The 24155-nt window shown below is 39.4% G+C and overlaps 1 protein-coding gene and 1 pseudogene across 4 annotated transcripts in view; one reads left to right on the plus strand and one right to left on the minus strand.

The window, feature by feature from the left end:
* GNE (glucosamine (UDP-N-acetyl)-2-epimerase/N-acetylmannosamine kinase) overlaps positions 1-7724 on the minus strand; it is a 51348-nt gene extending 43624 nt beyond the window's left edge. Inside the window, exon 1 of one of the 4 annotated variants that reach the window (XR_005219101.1) lies at positions 7583-7721. Coding sequence is in view for 1 of the 4 variants with exons in the window: in XM_037851057.1 (XP_037706985.1) it covers positions 7583-7633 (51 nt within the window). In the remaining 3 variants the exon portion in view is untranslated. Of the gene's footprint in view, positions 1-2478; positions 2674-7582 lie in introns of those variants that run through there. The other 3 variants (XM_037851057.1, XM_037851059.1, XM_037851058.1) reach the window with 3 other exon arrangements.
* Positions 7725-22944: 15220 nt separating this feature from the next.
* Positions 22945-24011, plus strand: LOC119505416 (annotated as a pseudogene).
* The last annotated feature ends 144 nt before the right edge of the window (positions 24012-24155 follow it).

Below are 24155 nucleotides of genomic sequence, written 5' to 3' on the forward strand. Positions count from 1 at the left end.
GCTTTGGAAATATCAAACCTAAAAGTGCAAAGTTGTGAAGATTGCTGGCCATCAATTTTTTGAATATGTGAAGGGTTACGAGATCCCTGAAGTAAAAATATGCATTGTCACAAACATTTACTGAGTATCTACTTTGTATAAAGCACTGTAAAGAAAACTGAGGGAGACATGAAGCTAACAAAGGTCTTGATTTTTAGAAACTTAACAATCTAGTCTGACACCAGGCCACACAATAGATTTTAACCAGTTCACTTTTCCGAACTGAAGTACAAGAAACAAAACTAATAAAGTTTTTCTTCACCCAGTATTCATTACTACTATTTGTTCTGCATAAGATGTCATGCCCAAATATACACTTTTATACTGAGAACTGTGACCAGAGTGTCCATCACCAGTATGGAATGAGTAAATGTGATAAAAAGGATTTAAACTGCAACAGGAGAATTTAAGTTGCATAAAGTACAATGCAAAACAAACAAGATAAAACTCATTTGTTTACAAAGTGGAATCCTAGACAACAATTCAAATGAATGGATTATGTCTGTATTTGTCAATATTGATAAATCTCAAAAACAGAGCATTACTGGAAAACAGCAAATTCTAAAAATTAGATACAATAGGATACCATTTTTGTATATTTTTTTTAATGTGCAGAACATTATTATATGCTGTTCACTGATATTTGGTAAAATTATAAATATTTGCATGGGAATGATATATACCAAATCAGGACATTAGTTACCTCTGGAGAGGGAAGGAAGGGAAAGGAGAATGGGGGTTAAAGAGCTTTAGCTGACTATATAACTTTTTCTAAAAAATCATACCATAAGCAGAGACCTGAAGCAAACATGGAAACATGTTAATATATGTTAAATCTTGGTGGATGGTAGAGGGTGTCATATTGTCTTATGTCCTTTTCAGCGTATTTGACATATTTCATAATTAAGAACAAGCAGCCTTTTAAATGAATACTGTGAAGTGTTGTCTGTAGTCCTCTCAAGCTCTAAAGCTCAGAAAATCAGAAGGAGGGACTAGATATTTGCATCCATTTCACACCTCAATTCCATAATTGTGACCCAGATGTACAAAAAAAAATTATATATGTGGTTTCCAAAAAAGTATGCCTTAATCTTGAAGCCACTGGCAATCTCTGAGAAACTCAATTCTTGAAGACCACTTCCAGCATTCTCTCAACTCAAGACTGTCCCTTATAAACTGACAAAATACAATCAACTCTTTCCAGAGAAATAAAAAACATCCCACTCAGCCGTGGGAAAATGGCATTTCTTCTTCATGAAGAGAGTTTCTTTTTTAGGTTAATCACTTTAAAAATGATGAACCCTTGGCCCAAGCAGCCTCACTGAGCAGAAGAAATAATAATAGTAAGCATCTGCTAAGCACTTCCAAGGTGTCAAGCACTGTGCTACCTGCTTTATAAGCATTATCTCATTCATCCTCACAGCCCTCTAATTACCCCCCAATTTACAGGCAGGAACACTGAGGTACAGAGAAAATAATTTACTTGCACAAAATCAGTTAGTTATTGACAGAACCAAAGATCAAACCCAGATGTGAATGAGGCTACCACTCAGGATACTGCCCCACATCCAGTGTTTGCCATGTGTCTGTTCATTCCATAATCATCCATGAGAGAGAACCTTCCCTGTGCCTGGCCCCGCTAGACACCATAGTGTGAAAGAGAGCAGGATATACCACTCTTCCTCAGTGCAGAAGGGATGAAACTCACAGGAATAAGAAAGAAAGGCTATAAAAAGTGGTCTGGAACTCAGAACCCTATTCCTGAGCTGTAATTCGGTTTGGCTTCTCATCCTTCTAGAGCCCCTGTAGTTGGGTTAACCAGTCATCTATACTACTCATCTGTATCACACCCCTTCTCTCCAGCAGAGAATCAAATATTTTTTGTGTTCTAACAATTTTACAAGTGTGCTCGGGGTTTGGGGCGGGGGGGGTATCAAACTTCCAGAGAAGCACAGACTCAAAATACAGACTAACGGCTGGGTAGGGACCTTCAAGATCAGTCCAACCCTTTAAACTCCAGCGCAACCTGTCTGCCAAGTAGCTGTCCAGCCTGTTGCACACCTCCGTAGTGTAGGTCAGCCCGTTTTTCACGACAGCCCCTTTCCTTGCTGGACAGCAGTGCCCATGGGGATGTCATGCTTGGTGTCCCTCTAACTCCCCCGCACCATCCCCCCAAATTCCCGGTTATTCACTGGGGACGCACACTGAACCTATCTGTTGCATGGGCCACAGGCAGAGATCCCTTAAATGGGCTAAACAGGAGGTGTAGCGTATACACCCGCGGGAGACAGGGCGAGGCCCGGGCCGGGGTGCGGGCCCAGGCGCAAGGTGCGGAAGAGCGGAGGCCTCGGGCAAGGGGAGTGGGAGGAAGCTCTGGGGGCCGGGAGGATGCTCTACCCGAGCCCGCCCCTGAGTCCCCGGCTGAAGCGCGGCTCTCACCACACGCTGGCACGAAGCTCCCTCCCTCGCCGCCGCCGCTGCTGCTGCTGTCCCCGCGCTTCGCTAGCGAAAGCCGCACCCGGCGCGATAAAGCAGGCTGGGCACGAGCCCGACCCCTCGGCTTCAGCCGGTCGGCCGCGCGGGTCGATACACTCGTCGCTCGACCCTGACCGCCAGCTTCTCGCACACCCCTCCACATCCAGCCGGAGCACCGAATCAGAGAACAGTCTCTTACGTCACGGGAGAGGAATTCTGTGATTGGCTGCTGCTCGCCCTCCGCCCCACCCTGTGCCTAGAGGCCGGATGCGACGCGGGCCGAGAGCCTTCCGTTGTCGTGGCATCGCCCGTTCTGGAGTGCAGCCAGCCTGACGGGCTCTATCCCCGCCCAGAAACGCTCTCCTCCGCTGGCGACAGAAACTCATCAGAAAACCGGGTCTTCCCCCGGGGTAGGTGTTTTGGCCTGGCAGCCATAGTTGAATTTCCTACGCCTTAGGCCAGGAGCAAAAAAAAAAAAAAAAAAGACAGTCGTGTAGCCAGTCAATTCCAGAGCCACAGCTCCAGGACTGTTCCTACTACTAGGCTTTGATGGAGTGCTGAATGTTGACCAAGGCAAGTCGGACACCAGCTGATCATTACAATTATTTCAGCTTCGGCCTCCACTGCAGGGAACCCCCAGCCAGTCCCCCAGCCCGGCCCAGTGACGTCCAGAGAGAAACATGATAGTGGTGCCCGAAATGTGGCGGGAAAGGGCTCCGGCTGCCTCCCATAAAGACTTTTTAATGGGCTTTACAAATTCCTGAATTTGACAGGAAACATTGAATGAGTTGGTGATGCAAAATGTTAAAAACATTTTATACAACCATGTAAAACTTTGCCACAGGTGAAACCATTTCAACGACACAACAGCTCATGAAGATTTCTTGCCATAAAGCAAATTAATTTCAAATCCAGTCAAACTTTTTTCAGCTAATGATGTATTTCAATTAATGAGGAAATTCTAATTTGCAGAAAAAGGTCACATCAGCCACAAAAGGACAGACACATTCAAGGGTTTGTTGAAGTCAGTGCCATAGGATTTCTTTTTAAAATATTACCTTGTCTGTATGGAGAACGGGTTGGATGGAGGTTAAGAATGTTGGCAGTGAAAAGCAATTGAAGTGGATGGGAATGAGATGTATTTTGGCAGTAGTATTGATAGAACATGCTCTTGGATTAGATAAGGGGAAAACAGATAAAAAGAAGGAATCAAGAATGACATCTAGGTTTTTGGCTTTAATATTTGGGTGGATGGTGGTGTCATTTACCTGAGATGAGAAAGGCTGGGGGAGTGACCACGTTTAATTGGGGATGCCTATGAAGATAGCCACATAAAGATACTAAATCACAAATAAGATAATGAATCTGGACACAGACTCATCAGACTATAGATCGCATATTAGTTTCCTATTGCTGCTGTAACAAATTACCACAAACTTAATGGCTTAAAATAACACAAATTTATTATCTTACAGTTCTGGAGGTCAGGATGGGTCTCATGGAGCTAAAATCAAGGTGTCAGTAGGGCTGCCTTTCTGAAGGCTTTAGGGAAGAATCTGTTTCCTTGCCTTTTCCACCTTTTAGTGGCTGTCCACATTCTTTGGCTCATGGCCCCTCTGACCTCTGCTTCTGTTGTCACATCCCTGACTCTCCTGCCTCCCTCCTTCACTAAAAAAAAAAAAAGATTTAGGATTACATTGAGCCCACCCAAATAATCCAGGATAATCTTTCCATTTCAAAATCCTTAATCACATTTGCAAAGTCTCTTGCCATCCAAGGTAAGACATTCACAGGTTCTAGAGATTAGGACATGGATATCTTTGGAGAGCCATTATTCTGCCTACCACAAGTGGTTGAAAATCCCAGGAGATATTCAGTATGGGCATATTCCTTTTAAATTTGCATGCCATACCACCAAATATCTGGAAGAGCATATTAATTTTTTTTCTCTTGAAAGTTAAGAAAAATTAATTTCAGTTTCTTGATTTAGATCCTGATTACACATTGTTATACAGATATGTTTAGTTTGTAAAACTTTGAGTTGTATATTTAAGATATGTATACTTTTCACATGTATATTGTACTTCAATATGTTTTTAAAATACTTAATGCTTAAGATTGTAGCTAGGAAAAAATGTAGCTAGAAGTATACATTTCATAAAAGGCAATGCATTTTGAGAATTTGTGCACACTTATTAAGCCACTTGCAGATTTTGTGTTTGACACGTATTGAGAATTTTATAATTCTCTTATAGTTAGGTAGTTCTCTGTGGGATCACTTAACCTGAAATGAAATAATACTCTTTTTAGAATTTTCTGGGAGTTTTTTCACGTATGTTCTCTTGAGATGAAGTTACAGCAAAGAGCCTGTAGGAGGCATTTTCTCTTGGCTTTTTGGGATCACTTTTCTATGGGTAAATAATATTACATTTCTGGATCTCTGTTACTTTGCTATTTAACAGTGTGAATTACATATCAAAAATCTTCCCAAGTGATTAAGTATTTTTGTTTGTTTGTTTAATTTGGTTTTAATCTGAGGGCTCTGCAAGCTGCAAAAAATTACACATGGTCTGAAGATTTTTCTATAGATTACTGCATAAGTAGAAATATAACTTCAAGCATTTAGGGCATAATTTGACTATCAAAGAATTCTATACCTGGTGAGATCATCTAGTTCAACCTTCCCATCAAAGGAAGAGGCCTTTCTGCAGCATCCCTGACAGATGCTTATCTGACTACTCCACTTTGCGAACATTTTCTTCCAACAGGGCCTCTAGCTCTTTCACTTGGAGATTTGATTATTATAAAGTACTCTGCCTCTCTGTTAATTCTACCCATGTGTTAGTCACCTAATATTCTGAACACTTTGGCTATACTCACTCAGTCCTTATAATAACCTTAAGATGTAGATTCTATTATCCCCATTTCATAGTTTTGAAGCATACTGTACACTCTTAGCTTAAGGCACCCAATTACATTTCTTGCCATACCCGTTTCACTGGATTTTTCTAATGCCCTTGTCTCACAGTTTGTTATACTTTTATTTTTAGCCAATTTAGAAAGTCTTTTATCATATTTACATATAGTGATTTTCTGAGTCTTAGACAATTAGACTCGTAAGACATTATTAAATTTAATTTTATATGGTGTTAGTTTCTGTGGAAACCCAGGGACTTCAGCTGTTGTGCTTTGTATAAAATTTTCAGTGGTGGTTTCCTGGTCATTTTTGTACTTTTCTAACTCACTTTTCCAATTGCCCATATACCTACTCTTTTCTGCCCTCCAGCTTCTCCTCTCTCAGCAGTGACACTGTTGGTCACTGCCTCCTTCTTGAAACTTTCTTCTTCCTGGTCTCTCATGACATCACCTATTTCTGGCCTACGTCCAACCTCTGGCTGCTGTACCCCTACTTAAAATTTACTGTTTCCTAGGACTCAGTATTTAGCCTTCCTTTCCTCTCATTTTAAATGTATACCTGACATGACCTCATCCACCTGCATGGCTTAACAACCAGCCATTAAAATTATTCCTAAATCTGAATGTGAAGCCCATTCTTCTCAGTTCAAACCCAAACATCCATCTGCTTATAGGACATATCTATTTGGATATGTTCCACAGACACCTCAAATCCACTTGTCCAAATGAAGTTTTCCTCTTTCCTATAAACCTGGCCTTTCTCCCCTATTCTGATCCTCAACAAATGGTATTATCATCCACCAAGAAACCTTAACTTATATCCCCCTCCTTTATCTCCTACATTCAGTCTGGTTTGATGAAATCCTATCAATTTTACACTTTAGAAGAGTATTTTTTCTAAAGATAATATGTGGTGTGATTGAAGACAATAACATGGGAATGAGAATCACATATAGGGAAGATCGGTCTGACAGGAGAAAAGTTTTGTTGGGAAATATTGGAAAATATGATTAGATTATTAAGTGGAAGACTACCTTGAAAGATAACTTAAAGGCCACGGAGAGTATTTCAGAATTGAGTGGGCATGGAAACCGCCAATCATTAGGCAGGTGCATGAAATGGTAATTTCAGTCCACATTGAAAGAGATCAGTCATGTGAAAAGTGGGTTAGAGAGAGAGGCACGGGTTAGAGCAACTATTACCTTTGTAACTAGAAGGAACCATTTCTTAGTAGATTTACCTGGGGTGGGGCAGGAGGACTTAGAAGCTCAAAAAGTCTAACCTTGAATTTAAATTTAAGTGCAAATGCTGTTTAAAAATACAAAATAAAATTCTCACAGAAGACGAGTTGAAATTAGGTCTGTTACTGCATTAGTGGTGCAGCTAAACTAGGAGATTTTTTAAGGCTCTTTTAATAGTCTGTGTTGAAAGTAGACTGTGTTGAAAATAATTGCAAGAATGACATATCTGCTTGAAAACTTCATGTAAACTATTCCTTAACCATAGATGCCAAATTGAAATGTGATGATGAATTTCCTAAAACATCTTGATTTCCATATGCCTCAAGAAAAAGTTTTAATTAAACTGCACCACCATAGTATAGCATGCTATTTGACACATTTATATGTTGATAAATATGATAATTTCCTTTTTATTTGGCTCAGAAACTAGTTAATGCCAAATGAGCACACCACTGTCCCAAATGTGGTCAAATAGCTGGAGGAAAAGGAAGTAAACACCAGGCAGCTCCGTATACCATGTTTCAAAAGCAAAGGATAAATAAAATAAGTTCCAGCGAACATTGCACCTTTTAGATAAAAACTGCATTTACGAAGGAGAGGGTTCAAAAAGTAGACATAAACCCAGATTTATCTGATGAAAGTGTCAGGAGTCTGAAGGAAAGAGTTCATTTTCAGCTTCAGTTTTGGAAATACAAGGAGACTACAAGTTTCAGCACAGTAACTGAGAAATAGTAACCATAGAATGACTAACCTGAGTTAGCAATAAAAATTACACTTAAAAAGAAAAAAAAAAAAAAAGATGGATTTATAGGTATAAAACCAAAGCTTTCCTCTTACTCCTTATAATTTCCCCTTCTTTTCTGATTGCAATTTCAACAATACAGTTTCTATTAAATTGCTAGATTACTTACATGAGGTCCTTGAAAGCACTGCTCCCTGTGAGGATACACAGTGGTTTCCATCCTGTAGCACAAGCTTTGTACCTCGGTGTGGTCTGAATAAATGAGCAGAGCAGCTGTTTTTTCTCTGGGTTTAGCTGCCACAGAGCACTCATTAATAGGCATCTGAATTCCTGTCTTCATCTTAAGCCCCACCTCTCTGAAAAGGAAGAAAAAAAAATGTGGCTCTGAATTCTTCCTGTATTCCTGAAAGTAGAAGGACAGCCAGTATCTGGGTGTTACATCTCTGCTTTTGATATACCATTCTATCCAGTGATTTTATTTTCCACTAGAAAAATTATTTTCTTCTGAGTTTCTTGAAGTAGAAACAAAACTTGACCACAAAAAGCTCAATAGCCTTTTCCATAGTTTTCACACAAATATATATTCACAACACATTTATTGATATACTACTCTGAGCAAAGATGTAAAATAAAAGGATTTAACTAGGAGATTGTTTTAAGTTTCCTTAATAGTCACAGACTCAAGATACTTAGAACCTTAGTTTCATGAGGCTGAAGGAAAATCAATACTGTCGCATTCTGTCTAACCTATATTTGAATAGAAAACTTGCTACATTATACCCATGGTTTTCATGCTCAGGAACTCCCACAGGCAAGAGTCACAGACTGATGAATTGCTTGTGGTCAGACACAACTCTTTCCAGTTCATTGGTATATAATCATTTGGACACATCAGCAGCCCGGTCTTATCTACCCCACAACTCTACATTCCACTTAAGGAAAGCTATCATAAAAGTAATCCACATTTATAAAAGGAACACTTTATATTGCAATTTTTAGAAACTAATAAACAGGGTGGGAAGCATACAGGCTAGCATAGGCTGGCACATATTATTAAGCTAGCATAGGCTGTATAAAATACATTTAAAGAATCCTAAATAAAATGTTTACAAAATAATATTCAACAATATATGAAAAGAATAAAGCCTAATGAGCAAACAGCATTTGTTTCTGGACTATAAGGATGGTTCAGTTATTGAAAATCTTTTGAACTCTATCATATTAACAAAAGAGAAAAACGTGATGGTGAAACAAAAATATTCTCATGCTATCACCATCACTATTCACATGGTACTGGAGGTTCTAACCAGGGCAACAAGACAAGACATATATGAGAAGCATCATTATTGAGAAGTAAGATTTAAAGCCATTATTATTTGCAGATTGTGTGGTTATCTACCTAGACATCCCAAGAGAATCAACTAAAAAACTATTAAAGCCAAGGTGGCCGGATACAAAATCCCCAGTAATAACTAATAAGAAAATATAGCAGAAAAAAAAATCCCATTCAAAAGAACCAAAAAGATAATATAGTATCTTGGGATTAGACTAATAAAAAATGTGGTAAAAAAAAAAAAAAAAAAAAAAAAGGTGCAAGACATAAAGAAAACTCTAATGCATTACTGGAAAACTTAAGAGAAAATCTCAAATGTATAGAAAGTCTATGTTCCTAGATGGGAACACTTAATATTGTAAAGATACTGACTTTCCCCAAATAATTTATAAATTTAAAGCAATCCTAATGAAAATTTTCACTTGATTTTTCATGGAACTTGACTAGCTCAATTCTTCTAGAATATGAAATGAACAAAAATTTTAAAAAAATATATTGGGCAGACACCCAGGGGAGTGAATCTCCCTGGCAACGTGGAATATGACTCACGGGGAGGAATGTAGACCCGGCATCGTGGGACGGAGAACATCTTCTTGACCAAAAGGGGGATGTGAAAGGAAATGAAATAAGCTTCAGTGGCAGAGAGATTCCAAAACGAGCCTAGAGGTCACTCTGGTGGGCACTCTTACGCACAATTTAGACAACCCTTTTTAGGTTCTAAAGAATTGGGGTAGCTGGTGGTGGATACCTGAAACTATCAAACTACAACCCAGAACCCATGAATCTCAAAGACAATTGTATAAAAATGTAGCTTATGAGGGGTGACAATGGGATTGGGAAAGCCATAAGGACCACACTCCACTTTATCTAGTTTATGGATGGATGAGTAGAAAAATGGGGAAGGAAACAAACAAACAGACAAAGGTACCCAGTGTTCTTTTTTACTTTAATTGCTCTTTTTCACTTTAATTATTATTCTTGTTATTTGTGTGTGTGTGCTAATGAAGGTGTCAGGGATTGATTTAGGTGATGAATGTACAACTATGTAATGGTACTGTGAACAATCGAATGTACGATTTGTTTTGTATGACTGCGTGGTATGTGAATATATCTCAATAAAATGAAGATTTAAAAAAAAAATATATTGTGGGGGGATGAGGTGTAGAACTTGCCCTACCAGATATGAAACCATTCATAAAACTGCAGTAATTAAAACCATACAGTATTGGTGCAGAATAAACTAACAGATGAATGAAGCAGAATAAAGTCTGGAAGTTGACCCATGTATTCACAGGAATTTAGCATATGACATAGGTGGAATTGATAAATAGTGAGAAAATGAAGAGTTATGCAACAGAAAGAGATCCATAAGGAAAGAAAAAGTACACCCCTACCTCACACCACTCAGAAATAAATTCCAGATTATAAAAGTATTAGATGAAAGTACAGGGCAATGCCTTTATAATCATGAGGTAAGAAAAACTCAAAAGCTGTAAGAAAAAAATGGACAGATTTCATTAAATAGAAATTTAAACCAGTGAAAAACTGGGAGAAAATATTTGCAATATATATTCATAGATAAAAGTTTAATCACTATAAAATATAAAGAGTCCCTACAAATATGCAATAAGAAAATAAACAAGCTAACAGAGGATGAGGGGATTTGGAGTTATGTACCCTAGAAAAAACATGTTCTTAAAGTTAATCCATTCCTGTCAGTAAGAACACTTGTAAATAGGACATTTTTGATGAGGCTACTTCAGATTCAGATAAGGTGTGACCCAGGATGGGCCTTAACCATGTTTCTGAAGGTCACAGAGAGAGAAAACAGTTTCAGAGGGAGCAGCCAGAAGTTGAAAGTTTCCATTGAACCTGGAAGAAAAGGGAGAGACCCAGAGAGGCCACCATGTGCATTGTCACGTGACAGAGGAGCCAAGGACCAAAGATTGCCAGCAGCCAGCCCCAGGAGGCCAGTTTTCGAGAAGAAAGCATTGCCTTGATGACACCTTGATTTGGACTTCTCTAGCCTCAAAACTGTGAGGCAAAAAAATTCCCTCGTTTAATCCAATCCATTGCATTGTATTTGCTTTAGCAACGAGGAAACTAAAATGGGGGTGGGGGGGAGCAAAGGATAAAAACAGTTCATGAGAGAGAAAATACAAATATTCCAAAAAATGTTTGAAAAGATGCTCAACCTCACCAGCACTCAGGAAAATGCAAATGAAAACAAACAAGGAATTATTTTTTGTCTGGTAATGGTGTTAGGGGAATAAGAACTCTCATACTCAGTTGATGGGAGTATAAATGATTACATCCTTTTTGGAAAACAATTGGGAATGTCCATCAGAATTGTAAATGTACATACTCTTTGACTCATCTATTCCACTTCAAGTCATCTGTCTTACATATAGACTTGCAAATGTGTACAAAGATAAATGTGCAATTATGATCACTGTACCTTTTTCTAAAAAAAATGGAGATAACCTAAATAACTCTCAAGAGGACAATGGCTAAATAAATAAATTATTGTATATCCATACTGTAAAATGCCATATAGCTATTAAAAGGAATACACAGCTCTGTACATGTCTGTATGGAAGATTTCCTAGGACACATTGAAAAATGAAAAAGCAAGCATCAAAACTATATGAATATTATAACCCTTTAGATATATAAATAACTGTATTGTAATCATGAACCACATGTTTCAGTCCTAAAGCAAGCTAGCATTCAAAGAAGCACGATTCAAACAAGAATTCCAATCTTCACTTATGCCTCTTAAAAACTTAAATACATAGTCCAGGTATCACGTACTATGCTTTCTTCCCCTGTTCTTTGCTTTTCCATTTAATTTTAGGATCAACTTGCCAAGTTCAATAGAAAACCCCAATAGGGACTTTTATTGGTTTAATTAACTTTTAAATTGTCTCTGTCACTCCAGACTGAAGGCTCCTGGATGGCAAAGGGCCATGTCCGTCTTGTTCGTCAGTGTCCCCAGCGCTCGCCCAGTGCCTGGCAAATAGTGAGGGCTCAATAAATATTTGTAGAATGGTTGGGTGTGTGAACGTATGAATAAATGAATGAATGACTGTCCTACACAACAAGATAATGGCTAAACAAAATATTTTGCAGGCATTTTAAAATCTTATTTCCGAAGTATAATTAATTGCAGGAAAATGTTCACAACATATTAAGTGAAAAACTGTCTAAATAAAATGACCCTAATATTACTATATATACTGTTCATGTATGCATACCAAAACAAACCCTGAGCAGCAAATAAAAAAACAAACAAACAAAAAAACGTGGTTTTCTCTGGGTGACAAAGTGATAGATTATTATTATTTTCCTATTTATACTTTTCTATATTTTTCATAATTAGCACATAGTACTTTTATAATAAAATGATAGAAAAAATAATTAACTAAAAGAAAATATCACAATATTTAAAGCGTTTGGGGAAATATGAAAGGGCATTACTGTCTAATTCCAAAAATTCAGGTGATTAGGTTAAGTTAATATCTTCTGGTTAAGGTTGGCGTTTTGTCAATTGGATAAAGGAATTTTTTAACTTTTCTTTTTACTTGAAATATAACACACATACAAAGAAAGTACACAGATCCTAAGTGTACAGCTCAATGAATTACCACAAAATGAACACACTGTGTAACCATTACCAGGTCAAACAAATGGAATGTTGCCAGCACCTTGGAAACCCCCTCCCAGTCCCTGCTTCCTCCTTCAGGAACCCCAGGCTCAGGCTGCCCTGGAGAGCTCAGCCCACTCAGCCCAGTGAGCCTCCTGGGAACACCTGGGAGTGGAGGAGAGCTGGGGTAGGAGAACCTCACTGGCCTCCCAGCCTGCCTCACAAACTGGGAGTGCCTGGCCAACCTGAAGGTACAATAACAAGACTTTCTAAAGGTAGAATGCAACGAGGAAAATAAAAAAATTAAAAATCCACCATACTTACTTTCTCTTACCTCTCCCTCTGCTGCATTCACCATTGTGGCCTCGGGGAAGAGTTCAGGTCAACTGCCACCTCAAGAAACAGAAGGATATGGGGCAGGGAAAATCCTTGTAAGCGGAAATAAGCCCACTTCTTTCCGCTCCAAGGGGTGGTGGGAGGAAGATGGGGATAGGGAGAGGGTGATGAGAAAGTGATCAGATGCGTGTAACTTGTCTTTCTTCCCCTTCAGTAAAAACAGAGATTTTACAGCTCTTGCCATTTGGTACTAGGGATGCCTCACAGTGTCCCTTTCCCCCTCCCCCACCCTCAATGTCTGGTGGCTGCAAGGAGTAAAATAAATGGCATCATGCGGTTAGGCAGAGGGAAGCCTGAGCTGAATTTCTCACATACTCTCCATTTACTCCTGAGTGGCAATACCATCCCCATCCCCCAAGAAGAGAATGTTTCAAAATGTAGGAGGATGAAACGTTCAGTTGTCACAATGAGGAGCAGGTACATTTGGTTTTTGTTAGATGAGAACTTGCAATGCCAGGAACTGCACCACAAAAAACTTCTTCTGCCCCAAATGGCAGATCAACTCCTACAGAGAAACTCTGCTAGAGTATTAGGCCCATAATCTTTTTACCACATGTAAATAGCTTAAGGGGTTTATGATTACATGGAAAATAATAAAACCTTCTTCTATTATTTGGTTGGGAAGTTAAGGGGAGTTACTCATCCCAGGCACAGAAATTCCTAGTTAATCATTATACATTTACAGATTATGAAGCAAGCGGACGTCCAAATTTAAAGTAATGTTGCAATCAGAGAAACCAGTTGGGCCACAAGGAGTAATTTTTAAATAACTCAATTTTTTTCTTGTATTTCTCAAATAGGTTGAAGGTTATACATAACCCTTAACATTTTTTTTTGTTGCTGTTAAATCCTCCCTTTATACCCAAGTCCATTTCCTCATAGCCACACTGCTCCTTCTCCTCTCCTCTCTTAACTAAAAACTAAATAAGTCCTGCTCCCCCACCCTTCTTTTCTCATCTCTATCACTAAAGTTCAGCTGGACCCTCCTTGGAGGGGGCAGAAGTGGGCATTTCTAAGTAGGCCAAGACAGAATCCTTTCTCAGGCAGAGAGAGGACTTGGCCTCATAGACAACTTTTATGCTTCCCCACTTCCTCATGTTAATCTAGGCAGACCACACTCCCCCAAAAAATGTTCAGTATTTTAATGGGCCACCCATAGACTGCCTCTGGGATCTCACTTGAGGACTTTCATGTCAGTAGGGGGAAAAAGGAGCTCTCCAATGGAAACCGGGCAGAGGATGCATAGAGATTTCACAAAGAAAGAAATATATAATAAATGAGCACCCAACCCCAGAGTCCTATCTCATTAGTACTTGAGAAAATGCAAATACTTTTGCCTATCAAATTGACAAAGTAAAAAATTAAATTTAAAATGCCCAATGCTGGAGTGGGTTCAGGAAAAGTGGCCCTTTTATATCCTGCCAGGGAGGTAAAAATTGGGATAATCTTCTGTACAGCAATGTGGCAATCATGCCAAAAGTCTCTAAAGTGTGTATACCAAAAACTCACTTCTAGACATTTTTATTAAAGAAAAGAGAAAGCGCTCAAGGGTGTTTTTCCAAGGTTATTCACTCCATTCATTATGTTGAATTTTTCACTATTATAAAAGTCGTAACTGTCTCCAGTAGGGGTTGGTTAAGGTAACTACAAAACATCCACACAATAGAACATTACTCAGTAATTTATAATGCTCAAAATATCTAATATTCATAAAATATTTTAAGTGGGAACAAAGGCAGGTTATGAGCTATGCCATGTTTAAGGGATAAATTAGTTCATATCTTTTGCTTTTCAAAACTAAAACCCCTGTAAACCCCACAATGCCAAATTAACAAGAAAACCATTAGGTCTCTCTTTGCTCAAATTGTCCTAGAATCCTGAGGATTTACTTAGTCTTGTGGTTCTCAAACTTTTGTGTGCCTCAGAATCACCGGAGAGCCCGTTTAAATGTAGGCTCTCCGAAACAGTTTTCAACTCAGTAGGTCGGGAATGAGAACATACATTTCTAACAAGTTCCCAGGTAATGCTGATCCTTTTGGTCCAGGAACTGCCCTCAGAGAACCATTTGAATCTAATCCAAATAGACCAATTCTGTTTCCAAGTGCCTTGTAAAGAGAAAATAGGAGAATCTATCAGTCCACTCTTTGTGATTGCTGCCCCTGTGGTTCTGTACCTGCCACATGACAGCTGTTGAAAAATGGCCTCTTGTTCTCAAGCAATGCTGAAACAATGTCCCTCTTGTTCCACATCTCAGCTATAAAGGTTCTTTAAAGGAGCATTTTTTTTTTTAAAGCCCTTGAGAAGTATACTATGCTAAGAAGCCCTGTTGGTGCATTTGTTTTCACTCAAAAGCTCAGCCATTATTCCCAAAGCACATGTACCAGTCCAAGGTGGCCAGGTTAAACAGAGTACCCAACCCAAGTACATGCCAGAACCAGCCCTGCTCCATACCTCTCACCCATCATTTAAGTCCTAGTACTGAGCCCAGGTCATCAGCTCACCAGGCATCCTGATGGGACATGATAAATTCTCAGCTAGAGGGGATTCGGTATCTCTTCTCAGGAACAGACTTGTATCAGGACCATCTCAATCCACTGGAGAAATTAAAATAATACTGCCTGAAAGAGGGAAAGATGAAGGGCAGCATCCCTCTGCTCCCAAGAGACCACAGCGGGGCCCTGAGGCAAAATTTCCCACCTTCTCTCTAGGAACTAGCTCTCCACGGATATACATAGGTATGGGGCAGAGCAGTCTCCATCAAACACAAAGGTCCTAGTTTACCCCTCTCCCAGGGCCAAGGAAAGCGTATTGGCTTTCCATCAATATGACTCAAACACAAATCATTACAGTCTTCCCAGAACAAAGAAAATTTGTACCAAGAGGTCTTGTTACCTTAGTTTTGAGAAGAGATTCAGAAATATGAAACAAATGTTGATTTCAAATCATAACTTTAAGTACTAGTACTGTGTAGTGAAACCATCTGTAACATTGAAGGACAAGACAATCAAGCATCTTTTGCTTCTCAAAGGGAAATTACATAGAGTTAGTAAAATTGACCAACATCGTAGCAGGTTGGGTTCCCCGGGTAACAGACTCTGCCACAGAGATTAATGTGCAGGTTTAGTAGGGAGAACTCTGAGGAGCAACATCTATGAAAGGGAAAGGAAGGAAGCAGGATTGGGAAGAGGGTGAAACTGAGCTGCAGTGCAGAATTAGTGGAGACCTCAGAGAGCCCTACAGGGAGCTCTGAGTCTGGGACCATCCCACAGAGTTATTTCCATTTGGAGTGAGTGATTCCCACATCATCAGGCATTGCATGCACTCTGCCCCCAGGAAGGTGGCATGACCTGGGGTGAGGAAGTTCTCTTTAGACCATCCAGAGAGAACAGGATGGTACATTACAGCACTCACCACCAACACTTTTAAATTTTGAAAATAAATTTTTCCCATGTAAATCAGACCATCACAAACACAAAAATCCTCCAGTATTCCAAAAGAAAATAATACATTTTTTTACATTTAAAAAGTTACTCTCTAGACCATATGCAAGCTTCAATAAACAATCCATAAACAATTCAATAAACAAGTCATAAACAGCTTCAGTAAATTTCATAGAACTGCCATCATTCAAAGCACATTCTCTGAACACAATGGAATGAAATTAGAAATCAATAATGGAAAGCAATGTGGGAAATTTGCTAATTAAGCAACACATTTGTAAATAACCATTGTCAAAGAAGAATTCACCCCCCCAAAAAAAAGAAAGGAAAATACTTTGAAATTAATGAAAATGAAGACACGACATACCAAAACTTATGGTGCTTAGTGGAAAATTTAAAGCTATAAACCTGTATATTAGAAAAGAAGAAGTATCCCAAATCAAATGTTCCAGCCTAAGACACTAGAAAAAGAAGAGCAAACTAAACCTCAACAGAGGAAGAAAATAAAGATTGGAGTGGGAATTAATGAAATAGAGAACATCAATGAAACCAACTTGGAAAACAGTTTCTTAAAAGGTTAAACATAGAGGCACCATACGACCCAGTGATTCTACTCCTAGGTATATCCCCAAGAGAAATGGAAGCATGTTCACACAAAAACTTGTACACAAATTTTCATAGCAGCATTATTCATAATAGCAAAAAGTGGAAACAATTCTCTCATTCTACTCAGGCAGCGTGTGTCAAGAATGACCAAGCTTCTCAACCTATGAGAAAGAGTTAGGCAAATATTGACATATCGATAAAATACTATGCAGTTATTCAAGATAATGTTTGCAAAGAGAAATCATGAAGAAATGTTTATGAAATGCTAATAAAAAGGCAAGGCATAAAGTTGTACGTAGAGTTCTGATTATGGAAAGGAAAAATATACATAAAGGACTTAAAGGAAATATATTAGAATATTAGAAATTGTTTCCTTATGGTAGATGTGTGGCTGATTTCTTTTTCTGCTTATTTACACATTTTTTTTTTTTTTGCACATTTTGAGAATCAGTAAATAATGAAGTTTTTTTAAAAAATAAAAGTGAATACATTTTAGGTATGCTTATAATAAATTTCTTTCTTCTAGGATGACATGGTTGGATTTGGTCATCAGTTGGAATTGGAGTAATACATTTAGCCTGGGATAAAGCAGAAAATCCAACTTTTAACCATGCAAAGTCCTGGCTGTTTAAGCCTATGGAAGGACAGAAGTTGGAACAAGCCTTGGCCTTCCGGGCAAGCCTAATGTTTGGTCATGTTGCGTGGTCTACCCTGAGTGGTCTACTTTAGAGCCTCTCCTTCCTGAGAGTAAGAGCAAAGATGCCTCCGGAGAAGTGACGACTTCTCTTTAGACTCCTATCTTTTTTACTTCTAGGCATTGCTGTGATAGCAATATGGACAGACTAGTTAGATTTGTTGATAAAATATTATTTGCGAAGTCATCTCAAAAATCATTTGCAGTGCCAGCTTCTTCTAGAAGAGGTAATGCCATATTTGAGGGCTAAACCTTGGAGAATTTTCTTATCACTCAGCATTAGACCAAGGATTTGGGGATCAGATGGCCTGCTTATGGAGAGTGCCCAGGCAGTGTACCTCTCCATCATGTGTCCCACAGTCTGTCACACAGGGATGTCCAGGAAACACAAGACAAGCCAAAGACAAGGACAAGGCCTGCCTGAATCTAACAGCAGCTTATATCTTTACTGGTTGAAGAGCTTATTACGTACAAAGGCAACCAAAAGGAAGAACATTTCATCACCCCTGGCAACCACTAATCTCCTTTCTGACTCCGTGATTTATTTTAGACATGTCATCTAAATAGGATAGTACAATATGTGGTGTTTTGTGACTGGCTTCTTTCACTCAGCATAATATTTTCAAGGCTCATCCATATCATAGCATGTATCAATACTTCATGAATACCCCATTGTACGTACCTACTACATTTTGTTTATACGTTCATCAGTTGATGGACATTTGGGTTGTGTGCCAGTTTGGATATATTATGTCCCCCAAGAAAAGCCATGGTCTTTTAATCCAGTCGCATGGGATATTGGGATTAGATTGTTTCCATGGAGATGTGACCCACCCAACTGTGAGTGACACCTTTGACTAGGGTGTGACCTCTTGATTTAGTGTTTCCATGGAAGTGTGGCTTTGCCCATTTAGCCTGGGTCTTGATTAGTTTTACTGGAGTACTTTAAAAAAAGCCACACAGGCACAGATGCTTGCTGCAGCTGAGACAGACATTTTGGAGATGGCTGTTGAAAGCAGACTTTTGCTCTGGAGAAGCTAAGAGAGGACAAAATGCCCCAAGAGCAATATTTTGGAGAACATCATTTTTTTTTTTTAATTTTGTTCACACACCAATCCATCCAAAGTATACAGTCAACAGCTTTTGGTATAACACATAGTTATGCATTCATCACCACAATCAATTTGAAAACATTCTCATTGTTCCAAAAAGAAGAAAAAAAATTTCCATACTCCTTATTACCACCCGCCCCTCCATTATTGATGTTTGGCTTTGATATATACCTTTGTTACAATGGATGAAAGAATATTACAATGTTACTGTTAACCATAGCCCTTAGTTTGCATTAATTGTATTTTTCCCCATATGCCACCCTATTGTTAACACCTTTTAGTGGTGATGTACATTTGTTCTAGTTCACGTAGGAACTTTCTTATATTTGTACAATTAACCACAGTCATCGTCCACAATAGGTTTCACTAAGTTATAAAGTCCCATGTTTTATTCTCTAGCTTTCTTCCTAGTGACATACACGACCTTAGACTTCCCCCTTCTACCACACTCACACTCAGCATTGTTAATTACACTTACAGTGTTGTGCTACCATCACCTCTATTTCCAAACCTTTACAATCAACCTTATTAAACATTCTGTATGCCTTAAGCATAATCTACCCATTCTGTAACCTCTTTCTATCCCCTGGTAACCTTTCCTCTAGATTTTAACTCCCAGAGTTTACTCATTATAATTAGTTCATATTAGTACCACCCTATTATTAAGACCTTGCATTGGTATGGAACATTTGTTACAATTGCTGATAGCGTATTTTTATAATTGTATTATTAACTATAGTCCATGGTTTAACTTAAGGTTCACTGTGTAGTATAGTTCCATGACACAGCTTTTTAAGCATACTAAAACCCACTGGACTGTACACTTGAAAAGGGCAAACTTTATGGTATGTGAATTACATCTCAAGAAAAGTGTTATCAATATGGTTTTTGCTGCTGCTGTTGTTGTTGAATTTTATTTTGAAATAAATTCAAACTTACAGGAACAGTTGCAAAAACAATACAAAGCCCATACACAGAACTCCAGCATACCCCAACCCCCCTCCACCGATACCCCAGATTCACCAACTTTAACATCTTGTCAGTCTACCATTTCTTTCTTTCCCTCCCTCCCTCCCTATCTATCATCCATCATCTATTGCTCTGTCTTCTGAACATATGAAAGCTAGCTGCACACATCCTTAAACAAACAATATAATTCACATATACATTTCCCATAAACAAGAACATTCATTTATGCAATCACGTTAAGCACAGCTAAGAAGTGGAGAATGTCATTTTGAAATGCAACCTGGGAGCAAGCAGATGCCAGCCACGTGCCTTCCCAGCTAACAGGTTTTCCATCCTTCAGTAAAGGTACCCTATTGCTGATGCCTTACTTTGGACACTTTATGGCCTTAAGACTGTAACTTTGTAACAAAATAAATCCTCTTCATGAAAGCCAATCCATTTCTGGTATTTTGCATAATGGCAGCATTAGCAAACCGGAACAGGTTGTTGCCACTTTTTGGTTACAATGAATAATACGGATATGAACATTCATGTACAATTTTGGGGGTGGACACACGCTTTCATTTTTCTTAGATATACACCTAGGAGTGGAATTGTTGAGTCATGTGGTAACTCTGTGTTTAACTTTTTGGAGAACTACCAAACTGTTTTCCAAACTGGCTGCACCATTTTACTTTCCCATCAGCAGTATATGAGGGGTTCAGTTTCTCCAGTCCTCACCAACATTTGCTTTTGTTTATCTTCTTGATTATCGCCTTCTTAGTGGTTATAAAGTGGTATCTCATCGTAGTTTTGATTTACATTTCCCTGATGACTGGTGATGTTGAGGATCTTTTCATATACTTATTGGCCATTTGTATACCTTCTTTGGAGAAATGTCTATTCAGAAAGCAGAAATGTCCTTTGCTCATTTTTAATTAGATTATTTAGCTTTTATTATCAAGTTGTAGGAGTTCTTTATATACTCTGGGTATGACATACAGTTTTAAAATATTTTCTCCTATTCTATGGGTTGTCTTTTCAGTTTCTCAATGATGTCCTTTGAAGCACAAAAGTTTTTTATTTTGATGAAGTCTATTTTGTCTAATTTTTCTTTTGGTATATATATAAAAGACCTGAGTGGGAAAATCTCGGAAAAGAAAAAGGAGTTAATTCTGATGATTATGTTAAAAAAAAAAAAAAAAAAAGATTTTCTATACCATAATTAATTCTGGCAGCTTCAGTAGTCAAGTTTAGGGACTATCATCTGGGTCTGGCCTATTTTTTAAAGTACTCCCATGAACAAACTATTATAACCATTTGTTGTTGTAATGGCAGGCAGGAGCTCCCTCAACCTCCCACCATCACACCAGTCCTCTTACCAGCATCTCTGTCCCACCTGCTCCTCCTCCCCCACATTACAATACAAGAGACGCCGTTTCTCCTGGCAACAGCTCTATTTCCCATCATTTCCCTCTCCTTAGAGCTTTGCACTAGCAATTACCCATCTCTACTTATATCTTCAACCTCTACTGGGTCCTTTCCACTAGCATTTCCATGTTTCTTTAATTTTAAACCCCACTGCTGCCAATACCCTATTCTCTCTCTCGTCACAGATAAACTTCCTGAAAGAGATTCCCGCCCTGCCCCCAACCCCCCAGACTTCCTTCTCTTTCTCCCTCTCTTACTTCCTCACCTCTCTTTTACTCCTCAACCTATTAAAATCTGGCTTATTCACCCACCACTTTATTGAATATGGTCTCTGTCAAGGTGATGAATTAATTCCTTGTTACCAATGAATGATTCAGTCTCTTACGGGATCACTTTATACTAGTCACCATTTTCTCCTTACTAAAGCTCCTTCTTCTGTGGCTTCCATAACACCATATACTTCTGATTTTCCCCCACCTCCTTCTCCCTCTCTGTGATGGTTAAGTTTATGTGTCAGCTTGGCCAGGTGATGGTGTCCAGGTGTCTGGTCAAGCAAGACTGGTCTGACTGTTACTGCGAGGACAGTTTTGGCTGGTTAATAAACCAGAAGGCTGGCTTATTAAATCTTCAGTCAATTGGCTGCAGCTGTGACTGATTACACACATGAAGAGCGTGTCTTCCACAGGGAGAGAATTCAATCAGCTGGATTTAATCCAATCAGCTGAAGACTTTTAAGGGAGAAAGATAGAGGACCTTCACTTGTTTTTTGGCTGACCAGAGAAGCGTTTCCTGAGGAGTTCATCAAACTCCTTCATCAGAGTTGCCAGCTCGCTGCCTGCCCCACGGAATTTGGACTCGTGCATCCCCACAGTTGCGTGAGACCCTTTTATAAAATCTTATATTTACAGATATCTCTTGTTGATTCTGTTTCCCTAGAGAACCCTAACTAATACAATCTCCTTCGGAGGTTTAACTTCTTCTACCTGTTCATTAAATGTTGTTTTCAGAGACAAAACACAGATTCTTCTACCCCAGCTTTCTTTCCAGAGTGTCAGAACTTATATCCAACTATTGACTAGATAGCTCCACTTGGACATCCAAAGACTCTCCCCCTTAACCTAAGAAGTCAAAAATTGGACCCCTTATCTTTCTCCCTCTCCCCAACCAGCTTCTTCTCTGCTTCCTTTCCCGGTGAACATCACTCTGTCTTCCCGAATACTGAGGTGACCTTCCTTCTCCTTCTCTCTTCACATCATAAGCCCCATCAGTTCTATCTCCTGGACACATTTCAAAATCTGTCCACTTCTCCCCATCCTACAGCCACTACTCTAATCCAGGCTGCCATCTTCTTGTGCCTGAATTACTACAACAGCCCCTACCAATATCCCAGTGTCCAGGCTGCTCCACTCCAATATATTCACCACTCTTCAGCCAGAATGAGCTCCCTAAAACACAAATCTGGGCCTGTCACCTCCTTCTTAAAACTGGTGGTTCCCTGTTGCCTTGAGGATGGAATCCGGACTCCTCTAGCACACAATCGGGTCCCTGAATCCTTCACTGGCCTTATCCCTGGCCACTTCCCTCTTACATTCCATCTTCTAGTCACACCAAACTCCTTCCCATTCCTCAGTGGGCCATGCTGAGACTGATCTCCGAGCCTTTGTCCCTTTGGCCTGGAACCCCTGCCTCTTCCCCACAAACTTTTGCAGTAGTTTGTAAACACGGCTGTGCTCGGGCTCTCGGTTGACTGAAAGGCACATGAGCTCGTGACCTGAAAAGGGATACTTAAATGGAAACTTGGGAAGCACTGCTTATTTGATAAGAGAGGAGTGATTCTTGGCAGTAGAGTGAATAAAAAGCTCATGGCCCACCAACTGGAAAGTATCTTTGCCCTAAAAAAGAGGATGTGATAAGTTGTTCAACTTATGAAATTCAAGTTACCTGTGAATTCTGCCAGACAATACAAGGACCTGTGGAATATGAATGATGACAAACCCTTTCTATGCACTGCCCCTGGATGTTACCAGATCAGACCCCAACACCAACAAGATTCTTGAAAAGCTGTGAAGAAGTGGATTTGTTTAATGAGTTAGCAAGTCCATTTGAGGATGAATTCAAGAAAGCCTCTGAAGATGACATTAAAAAAGTGCCTCCAGATTTATCCCCTCTTGCAACACCCATCAAGAGAACTAAAGTTGAGGAGCCCTCTGTTGTAGAAACAACTCACCAGGATAGTCCTTTGTCTCATCTGGAGTCTACTACCAGTGATGAAAAGGAAGTATGATTGGCACAAACTGCACAGCCCACATCAGCTATCATTCGTCCAGCATCATTACAAGTTCCCATGTCCTGCTTACACGTTCTGACTCAAGTGTAATTATTCAGCAGGCAGCACCTTCACCAACCTCAAGTACTGAATCACCCAAGCACCATCCTGCAACAGGCCAGCTGTCCCTGTAGCAGGCCCATATTCTCTTCTGTTACATCTTCCTAATGGACAAACCATGCCTGTTGCTATCCCTGCATCAATTACAAGTTCTAATGTACATGTTCCTGCTGCAGTTCCATTTGTTCAACCAGTCATCATGGTGCCTAGTGGGCCAGGAATCCCAGGTCCTTCCTTCCCTCAACCAGTACAATCAGAAGCAAAAATGAGGTTAAAAGCTGCTTTGACACAGTTACCAATGGAGATACTGTCAAAGGCCATGGTTGCGGACTGGTTAGGACTCAATCAGAGGAATCTCTCCCACAATCATTACAACAACCAGGCACATCTACTACAGAGACTCCAGTTTCTCTAGCTCACACAGACCCAAAATACAAGTGGTCATCAAAGAAGAGCAGCTAATGAAGATCCTGATGAAAAAAGGAGGAAGTTTCCAGAGAGAAATAAAGCAGCAGCTTCAAGATGTCGACGAAAAGGGAAAGTCTGGGTTCAATCTTTAGAGAAGAAAGCAGAGACCTGAGTTCATTAAATGGTCAACTGCAGTGAATATAGTGCCCGTGAAAGGTGACAGATTGACAGCTTTGGAAACTGAAGGACTCTATTCATCTACAGAACAGAATGAAGTCACCCTGCTGAGAAAAGAAATGGCACAGCTGAACCAGCTTCTTCTGGCTCGTAAAGATTGCCCTG

The sequence above is a fragment of the Choloepus didactylus genome, chromosome 10 (genome assembly GCF_015220235.1).
Source record: "Choloepus didactylus isolate mChoDid1 chromosome 10, mChoDid1.pri, whole genome shotgun sequence".
Lineage (NCBI taxonomy): Eukaryota > Metazoa > Chordata > Mammalia > Pilosa > Megalonychidae > Choloepus > Choloepus didactylus.